The following is a 9880-nucleotide window of genomic DNA, read 5'->3' as shown; positions in this document are numbered from 1 at the left end:
AATATACTTACCTTTAATATACTTACCTTAAATATACTTACCTCAAATTGTAGAGTACAGACAAAACTCAAACATGAAGACAAAACACCAAGTATGGAAAGTACAAAGAAAGACAGTCCTGGGCATGACGGTAAACTGCATCCATTTGGAATGGAAGTTGGAAAGACATACACACTAGGACAGGAAAGTATAGATATCAAAGATAAAGATGCACATAAAACACCAAGAAAGGAAAGTATAAACAACAAGAAAATGACATATAAACACCAAGAATGGAAAGAAGAAACATCAGAGAGGATGGGACTCCGCCTGAGGAAGGACAAATGGTTTTCCGAAACGTCGCGACGGGTCCCATCACAATAAAGTGCACTATAATATTATTATTTATATAGCAAAGGCAATTCTATATATAAAACATACACCAAGAAAGGAAAGCATAAACAACAAACACGAAGATATAGACAACACCAAGTATGGACAGCAAGAAGTTCAAAGAGAAAGATACATACAAACACCAAAAGAGGAAAGTATCAAGACCAAATTGAGCCCCAAGGATGAAGGAAAAGTGTGGCAGGACCGTGCACCTCTGCCTCCTAATGTGGGGCGGTTTTCTTTTCTAACCTAACCCTAACCCTAACCCAGAAAGAACTTAAATTAAAGATAGAAGAAAGACCAAATTGGGAGGAGTGTTTGTGGCGCTGAGGACTCTGAGGCGCGGAAGGGCTCGAGTAATGGCAGGACCGTGCACTTCCTCCCTTATTGGGAGTTTCTTTCCTCTCACCTAACCAGCCTGTGCCGCCTTCTCGGCCCTAAACCCAACCCTCGGAGGACCTAGGTGACCCTTACCTATTAATGTGTATTAATGCCCTACTGTATGAAAACCCTAAACTCAACCAAATTACTGTGTGTCGAAAACCCGAATTGTCAATCTGCTAACCCTAATTGGATGTAACCCTTATTGCGGAGTATTGGAACCTAAATTAAGATGTAGCCCTAATTGTGATATACTTACCGTTGTACTTACCTGTGGGATGGGAGCCTATGCTACTTACCTGTACTTACCTCAAATCTGAAGACAGCCAACCCTGACCCAGATTGGATGGGTGGATGACTAACCTCAAACTAGAGTAGTCTTAGGTAATAGGTGGCACGGTGTGTGCTCTGCGTAAAACCTGCGATAGGTGGCAAGACTCTACAACCTGCGTAAAACCTGCTAAATTATGGGATGGGAGTGTCAGTGCTTGTGCGAACTTTGGAGGAGATGGAAGTCTGGAAAAGAACATAGCCGGGGGAGTTGGATGGAAAACGGATGAAAGAGGAGAAGCAGATGGAGGAAAGGATAAGGGGGTGCCATAAGAGAAAATACAGAATTGAATACCACACCCAAAAAGAAGAAAAGAAACCGCAGCCAAAAGATGGATGAAAGCCATGCAGAGCAGAAGTGAAACTCAGACAAGAGAAGAAGCCAAAGGAAAAGGAAAGAAAGAAAGCAAAGTAACAGCACATGCAAAGCTCAAAACGAAGAAGGAACCGTCCTGGGTATGACATTAAACTGCAACCAAAGAGAAAGCAAAATAACAACACATGCAAGACTCAAAAAGAAAAAGAAGAAGCCCAACAAGGTTCATGGGATGCCGAAAAGGACAGATGGGGTCCCGCCTGAAGAAGGACAAATACCTCCGAAACGTCGCGATCGGGCCCCATCTCAACAAAGCGCTCTGGGGTGGTAATTAATTTAGAATAACAAAGGCGAAACACATACATACAAAGCTCAGATACGAGAGAAAAAGAAAGGCCAAGCAAAGGAGACAGAAAAGACTAAGTTAAGTAGAAAGAAGCTCATGCAAGAGAAAGAACTTAAATTAAAGATAGAAGAAAGACCAAATTGGGAGGAGTGTTTGTGGCGCTGAGGACTCTGAGGCGCGGAAGGGCTCGAGTAATGGCAGGACCGTGCACTTCCTCCCTTATTGGGAGTTTCTTTCCTCTCACCTAACCCTAACCCTAACCCTAACCCGTCTCCTTACCTAACCCTAACCCTAACCCTAACCCTAACCCTAACCCTAACCCTAACCCAAAGGCGACCAGAGAAAGAGAAACAACACACCAAGAAAGGAAAGAATGCAGGTCAAACAAGACAAGAAAGTACACCAAAGAAGGAAAGAAGGAAAGCCATGCAGAGAACACCAAGTAAGGAAAGAAGGAAAGTCATGCAGACAGTTGAGAAAAGTGCAAGAAAGAAAGTACACCAAAGAAGGAAAGAAGGAAAGCCATGCAGAGAACACCAAGTAAGGAAAGAAGGAAAGTCATGCAGACAGTTGAGAAAAGTGCAAGAAAAAACAGACACACCAAAGAAGGAAAGCAAGAAACACCAAAGAAGGAAAGCGAGGATGACGATAGGAGGGGGAGCTCTTGAGTGTTAGGAAAAGTGTCGTAGGACCGTGCAATTCCGCCTCATTGTGGGCGTTTCAGTCCCCTTACCTAACTCGCCAGTGCCACCACTGGACCTGCACTCTGGGGATCCCTCGTTCGACCTATTGATCCCATTTATTAGAAGGCCCTACTGTGCCTCTTACTAACCATAACCATTCAAAAGCTGTGCCTAAACCCAACCCTAGTGGTTAAAAATAACCCTAGCGGCAACTACAAATACACATGACGCGGGATTCTTCTGACTGACAACTCCAGAACAGGACTCCAGGGAGCTACACATCACGAACCTAGAAAGTTGGAAAGAAACGGACGGCGAAAATATAAGAGTAGCAACAGATGGGGGAAAGATTAGGGGGTGCCAGGGGTGGGAAGGGAATATAGGTGGCCAAGGTCAGCGTAAATCCTCGAGACTATAGCAAAACAGGTGGCAAGTCACTGATTTGTACTGCGTAAACCCTTAAGATGCATAGTTGGATAGGTGGCAAGAGGACCGGCGTAAAACCTTTACATGGGGAAGGGAGTGTTTGTGATTGTGAGTGAACTGAGGGAAACGTCAAAGAGATGGATGACAGAAGGAAAACACCAAATGTGGAAAGCAGAAGCCCAAAAAAATGACACCAAATATGGACAGTAGAAGACCAACATTTGGACAGCTTGAAGAAAATACATGCATTAACACCAAGAAAGGAAAGTAAGAAAGCCCATGAAGGAGAGAAATTAAGCCAAGAAGGACTAACACACCAAGAAAGGAAAGAAGGAAGGAAGGTCAAACAAGATGTAAAAGTGCAAGAAAGAAGGAAACGAAAACACCAAACTAGGAAAGCATGAAAAACAGCTAAGTTGTAAGAAGAAAAGTGGAAGAAAGAAAGAAACAAAAACACCAAGCAGGGAAAGCATGAAGACCAAGAAAGTTACAAGAAGAAAAGTGCTAGAAAGAAAGAACACCAAACCAACACCAAGTAAGGAAAGAAAGAAGGCCATGTAGATGCGAGAAGGACAGTCCTGGGCATGACGGTAAACTGCATCCGGGTGAGACTCCGCCTGAAGAAGGAAAAACAACCTCCGAAACGTCGCGAATTTGAGTCTCATCCAGGTATTGTGCACGCTGTATATATTGTGAATAGCTTATTACTTATGATACAAAGGCGACCAGAGAAAGAGAAACAACACACCAAGAAAGGAAAGAATGCAGGTCAAACAAGACAAGAAAGTACACCAAAGAAGGAAAGAAGGAAAGCCATGCAGAGAACACCAAGTAAGGAAAGAAGGAAAGTCATGCAGACAGTTGAGAAAAGTGCAAGAAAGAAAGTACACCAAAGAAGGAAAGCCATGCAGAGAACACCAAGTAAGGAAAGAAGGAAAGTCATGCAGACAGTTGAGAAAAGTGCAAGAAAAAACAGACACACCAAAGAAGGAAAGCAAGAAACACCAAAGAAGGAAAGCGAGGATGACGATAGGAGGGGGAGCTCTTGAGTGTTAGGAAAAGTGTCGTAGGACCGTGCAATTCCGCCTCATTGTGGGCGTTTCAGTCCCCTTACCTAACCCTAACCCTAACCCTAACCCTAACCCTAACCCTAACCCGGAGCAGGTTTAGCCCATCGGTAGGAATCCTGGAACTGGACCTTGGATGGTTGGGGTCGAATTCCTGGAAATCGACTCAAGCCAGGGACGGAATCTGAACCACCCACCCCGGGCCGGTGCTCTCGGCCCGGCTTCGCAGAGCAGGTTTAGCCCATCGGTAGGAATCCTGGAACTGGACCTTGGGTGGTGGTTGGGGTTAAATTCCTGGAAATCGACTTCGGGGGTTAGGTTAGCCCATCGGTAGAAATCCTGGAAATGAACCTTGGTTGGTTCGGGGTTGAATTCCTGGAAATCGACTCAAGCCGGGGACGGAATCGGAACCACCCACCCCGGGGCCGGTGCTCTCGGCCCGGCTTCGCGGAGCAGGTTTAGCCCATCGGTAGGAATCCTGGAACTGGACCTTGGATGGTTGGGGTCGAATTCCAGGAAATCGACTCAAGCCAGGGACGGAATCGGAACCACCCACCCCGGGCCGGTGCTCTCGGCCCGGCTTCGCGGAGCAGGTTTAGCCCATCGGTAGGAATCCTGGAACTGGACCTTGGGTGGTGGTTGGGGTTAAATTCCTGGAAATGGACTTCGGGGGTTAGGTTAGCCGATCGGTAGAAATCCTGGAAATGAAACTCGGTTGGTTCGGGGTTGAATTCCTGGAAATCGACTCAAGCCGGGGACGGAATCGGAACCACCCCCCCCGGGCCGGTGCTCTCGGCCCGGCTTCGCGGGGCAGGTTTAGCCCATCGGTAGCATTCCTGGAAATCGACTTCGAACCACCCCCCCGGGCCGGTGCTCTCGGCCCGGCTTCGCGGGGCAGGTTTAGCCCATCGGTAGCATTCCTGGAAATCGACTTCGAACCACCCCCCCGGGCCGGTGCTCTCGGCCCGGCTTCGCGGGGCAGGTTTAGCCCATCGGTAGCATTCCTGGAAATCGACTTCGGAGGTCAGGTTTAGCCCATCGGTAGCTTTCATGGAAGTTGACCTCGGTCCTCCAGGTTGAATTCCTGGAATTCGACCTACCTGGCAGGTTAACCGATCGGTAGGAATCCTGGAAATGAACCTCGGTTTTTTTACGGTTGTTTTCCTGGAAATGGACTTAAGCGGGGGACGGAATCGGAACCACCCACCCCGGGCCCGGTGCTCTCGGCCCGGCTTCGCGGGGCAGGTTTAGCCCATCGGTAGCATTCCTGGAAATGGACTTCGGGGGTCAGGTTTAGCCCATCGGTAGGATTCCAGGAAGTTGACCTCGGTTGAGGTTGAATTCCTGGAATTCGACCTAGCGGGGCAGGTTAGCCGATCGGTAGGAATCCTGGAAATGAACCTCGGTTGGTTGGGGTTGGATTCCTGGAAATGGACTTGGGGATCAGGTTAGCCGATCGGTAGGAATCCTGGAACTGGACCTTGTTTGGGGTTGGATTCCTGGAAGTGGACTTCGCGGGGCAGGTTAGCCGATCGGTAGGAATCCTGGAATTGGACCTTGGATGGGGGTTGGATTCCTGGAAATGGACTTAAGCGGGGGACGGAATCGGAACCACCCACCAGGCCGGTGCTCTCAGGTTTAGCCCATCGGTCGGAATCCTGGAACTGGATCTTGGTTGGTTGGGGTTGGATTCCTGGAACTGGACCTGGAACTGGTTGGGGCTCAATTCCTGAAAATGGACTCAGGCCAGGAACGGAACCACCCATCCCGGGACTCACCATGCCGGTGTTCTCGACGTGTTTGGGGCCCGCTTCGCCGATCGGTAAGAATCCTGGAACTCGACCTTGGTTGGGTTTGGATTCCTCGAAATGGACTTAAGCGGAAAATGGAACCACCGACCCTGACACATTGTGAGAGGCATGCAGCATTGTCTTAAAACATACAATGTAAAAAACCTGGAAGAAGACCCACCAGAACTCCAACATTCCAAATTGACTTTAATTTTCACATCTTTTGATCATCATTCGGATTTGGTTTCTAATGTTCTCAATAGATAGTTCCAGCTCATGGCATAGCTGTCGAAATGCTGGTTGTTCAGCCACGATCTCCCGTATCCTTTTTTTCAGGACCAACTTTTCCTGGATCTCTCTTTCGAAGAGAGTTTTGACCATGGAATAAAATTGTGGTGTGAGTGCGAGTTTTCTTCGTTGACCCTGAAAGACATAAAAATGACAAAGGTTTAATTTTAGGATTTCCACATTAGAGTCACCCTCCGCAGCCCAAGTCTACTTACATTATTATAAAGACTGATTTTTTCTGGAAGGGTTGTTGGCACTGAATTTGGTTCGGGAGATCTCTTTTGCTGTGTTTCGTTCCCTTTTGGATGGACTTTGTCCTTTTTCTTTAACTTGAGCTTCTCCTTCATCTTCTTCTTCTTCTTGCGGGACTTGAGATCCTAAGGACACAGTATGTTATATTTTGGGTTAGGGTTAAGGTTAGGGTTAGGGTTAACCCTAACCCTAACCCCCCCCCCCCCCCGGGGGTTAAGAAATATTACATGTCGGTGTATTACAATGACAGAATTACTTCCAGGAATTCTACTCACAAAGTTCAAGCGCTGGACATGTTTTTCTCCGAACAAGGCACGTTCCAAAATCTTTTCCTCATCTTCCCAGTCACTGAAGTCAGGCTATAGTACAAAAAGGAAAATAGAAGACATAGCTATGGGTCACAACTTTAACAACAGGAGACATGGGACTTCCTGGATTTCACCTCAGCTTCCCTCAGGTGTACATTCTCCATTTCCATCAACTGGGGAGAAGCTTCCCTTGAAACTTGCTGTCCGTCTCCCACTGTTTTGTCAGATGTGTTCAACTTTTTGCTGCCGTCTTTACTCTTCCTTTCCTTCTTCTTTCCCCCAGGTGAGCCCGTCTGTGTCTGTCACCAGAAAGGAAACAGTCATATTTTGGTGGCATGAAGCAGTGTTGCATTTGATTGGACCACTTCCAGGAATTCTACTCACCAAGTGCAGGGAGGAGACCGTCTGCGTTAAGGGCAGGGAGGCTTCCTGTGTTAAGGGGAAGATGATTTGTTCCATGACGTCCATCTCATCTTCGCTTTCAGTCAGGTACATCTATACAACGACAAAATCCAATTTGGAAGACATGGCAATGGGAGGAAAACTTCCACAATAGTGACATGGGACTTCCTGGATATCACCTCAATTACTCCAATGTGTACAGTTTTTTTCCTGGACTGGGGAGTAGAGACGAGGTCCCCGGGCTCCCTTGAAAGTTGCCATCCAGCCCCCACATTCTGCTCAGACCTGTTCACATCTTTGGTAGTTCTCAGCGGGGAGGCCTGTGTTAATGGCACAGAAACCTCCTGTGTCAAAGGCTCGAAAGGTTCTTCCGGGAGCTCCTCCTCATTGCAATTCACGTTCACCTATACAACAATAAAAAAACAATGTATAATACATGGGTGTGGGTCATGTCTTCCACAATAGCGACACAGAACTTACTGGGGGCTGGAGTGAGTGCTCCGTAGAATTCCTGGAACTGGACCTTGGTTTGGGGTCAAATTCCAGGAACTGGACTGGGTTTGGGGGTCCAATTCCAGGAACCGGGCATAGGCGAGGCCGGTGTCCTGGCCCCGCTGCGCGGGGCCTCACGGGGGCTAGCTACGCTTGGGTCCCGCTCCGCACAGTTCCGGGAACTGGACTTTGGTTGGGGGTCCAATTCCAGGAACTGGACTTTGGTTGGGGGTCCAATTCCAGGAACTGGACTTTGGTTGGGGGTCCAATTCCAGGAACTGGACTTTGGTTGGGGGTCCAATTCCAGGAACTGGACTTTGGTTGGGGGTCCAATTCCAGGAACCGGGCACGGACGGGGCAACGAAGCAGCCGCCGCGCTTCGCGGGGCCTCAAACACGCAAGGGGCCCGCCTCGGAGGCCAGGGAAAAGCTATCGGCTATCGGTAGATTTTCTAGAACTGTACCTTGGTTGTGGATGAATTCTTGGAGCGGGAACTCGCTTGAGATTTGAATTCCTGAAACCGGACTCTTTTCCCCAAAGGCGACGCACATTTCCAGGAACTCACCTCACTCATCCTTGGAACCTGCAGCGGCGCTTTCTTGTGCTTGCCCTCACACTTCGATGCTAATGAATGGGGGTTGGACAAACGCAGGCTTAAATAGTCCGGTGTTGGTGATGTCACGGTACTGCAGCCAATCACCTTCCGATTGGCCAAAGGCACCTCCTCCCCACACACAAACGCTAACAATTAGCCAGTCAAGCGACACCTTGTGGTGAAAGCAAAAACTGCGTGACTCAGAAAAGCTTTCTTGAACAAACAGACTTTATTTTACGATTTTGTAGTGGAAAAGTATGAGTATTACGGTGAGGTACACCACTCCAAAGATGCACATAATAAATATGGAGATGAGGCACATTTGCTCTGTAAACGCCCATCCGCTCTCATAACATGGCCAAGTGAATCTAGATAGAAAAATAAAATAAAAAAACACTAAACGCAATTCACTGAGTAGTGTTTACAAATATGAACGCATCTTTCCGGGAATTACATGTCATCTTTAAGGAATTACATGTCACCTTTAAGGAATTGCGCGCCATTTTTAAGGAATTGCGCGCCATTTTTAAGGAATTGCACGTCATCTTTAAGGAAATTTACACGTCATCTTTAAGGAATTGCGTGTCATTTTTAAGGAATTGCGTGTCATTTTTAAGGAATTGCATGTCATCTTTAAGGAATTACACGTCATCTTTAAGGAATTTAGGTTGCCATCCTGGATGTAGACATCGCCAACTTACCCTTGACTTGTTTCCATTGCCATGTTCATTTGGGGATCCAGTGTAGTGAGCACAATGCTCGGGATCCATCGTGGAGTTGTCTCATCTGTCCAGAGACCCCATGATTTTTTTTTTTGCAAGTGCACATGCAAAGAAAATATCATACCTTGCTGGTCATAATCAGGAGGAGGACTTTCCAGATATTGACCCATCCTTTTTTGCGCTTGCTCGCTTGACTTCTGAAGGCGGCACTGACAGCGACTGCTTTTATAGACTCAGCCCAGCCTTGCAACTGGCCATTGACCAATCACTGCGAAGGGGGTGTAACGGTAACGCCCGCCATAAAAAAAAAAACCCATCCAAGTCAATTTCCAGGTTTTATACATATAATTCCACAATTTCACCATGGGCAAACCAAACGTCGATTGGCTCAAAAATTACTAGTGGGAAGAGCCATATCTGACCAAAAACCAATCACTGCAATCAGCTGTTGACCAATAGACGGTCACGTCAATTTCCAGGTTGCCTACATATAATTCCACAATTTCAACACAGTACAATTCATGGAACACGACCCGTACGATTCATGGAATCCGACCCGTACAGTTCATGGAACACGACCAGTACAATTCCTGGTATTCAACCCTGACCAGTACAATTCCTGGAATCCGACACGTACAGTTCATGGAATACGACCCGTACAGTTCCTGGAATCCGACGCGTACAGTTCCTGGAATCCGACGCGTACAGTTCCTGGAATCCGACGCGTACAGTTCATGGAACACGACCAGTACAATTCCTGGTATTCAACCAGTACGATTCCCGGACCCCGACCAGTACAATTCCTGGAATCCGACACGTACAGTTCATGGAATACGACCAGTACAATTCCCGGGCTCCGACACGTACGATTCATGGAATCCGACCCGTAGAGTTCCTGGAATACGACCCGTACAGTTCCTGGAATCCGACGCGTACAGTTCATGGAACACGACCAGTACAATTCCTGGTATTCAACCAGTACGATTCCCGGACCCCGACCAGTACAATTCCTGGAATCCGACACGTACAGTTCATGGAATACGACCAGTACAATTCCCGGGCTCCGACACGTACGATTCATGGAATCCGACCCGTAGAGTTCCTGGAATA

At 47.5% G+C, this 9880-nt stretch overlaps 1 protein-coding gene across 2 annotated transcripts; it reads right to left on the bottom strand.

Annotated features, from left to right (window-relative positions):
• Positions 1–5884: 5884 nt before the first annotated feature.
• LOC144011229 (uncharacterized) lies at positions 5885–9201 on the bottom strand. Of its 2 annotated transcripts, XM_077511575.1 has the most exons (8): positions 8895–9201; positions 8750–8834; positions 7141–8077; positions 6944–7054; positions 6694–6858; positions 6527–6610; positions 6215–6376; positions 5885–6134 (listed from the first exon to the last, which is right to left on the bottom strand). In XM_077511575.1, exons 4-8 carry the CDS (start codon positions 7052–7054, stop codon positions 5919–5921), a joined length of 738 nt encoding a protein of 245 aa, XP_077367701.1. In that variant the 5' UTR covers positions 7141–8077; positions 8750–8834; positions 8895–9201; the 3' UTR covers positions 5885–5918. The 2 variants fall into 2 exon arrangements, with proteins under 2 accessions (XP_077367701.1, XP_077367700.1); XM_077511574.1 differs by lacking the exons at positions 8750–8834; positions 8895–9201 and having other exon boundaries at positions 7141–8423.
• Between the last annotated feature and the right edge of the window lie 679 nt (positions 9202–9880).

Source organism: Festucalex cinctus, unplaced genomic scaffold (genome assembly GCF_051991245.1).
Source record: "Festucalex cinctus isolate MCC-2025b unplaced genomic scaffold, RoL_Fcin_1.0 HiC_scaffold_57, whole genome shotgun sequence".
Taxonomy (NCBI): domain Eukaryota; kingdom Metazoa; phylum Chordata; class Actinopteri; order Syngnathiformes; family Syngnathidae; genus Festucalex; species Festucalex cinctus.
Note: the sequence above shows the minus strand (reverse complement) of the source record. Positions and strands in the feature narration are given on the sequence as shown.

Excerpts from the sequence above, each read along its gene's own strand:
- LOC144011229 (XM_077511575.1), bottom strand. The coding sequence starts at position 7,054 with ATGTACCTGACTGAAAGCGAAGATGAGATGGACGTCATGGAACAAATC. Across the intron at positions 6,859-6,943 it reads CGGTCTCCTCCCTGCACTTG|ACACAGACGGGCTCACCTGG; the intron begins GTGAGTAGAATT and ends TTCTGGTGACAG. Across the intron at positions 6,377-6,526 it reads ATGTCCAGCGCTTGAACTTT|GATCTCAAGTCCCGCAAGAA; the intron begins GTGAGTAGAATT and ends CTGTGTCCTTAG.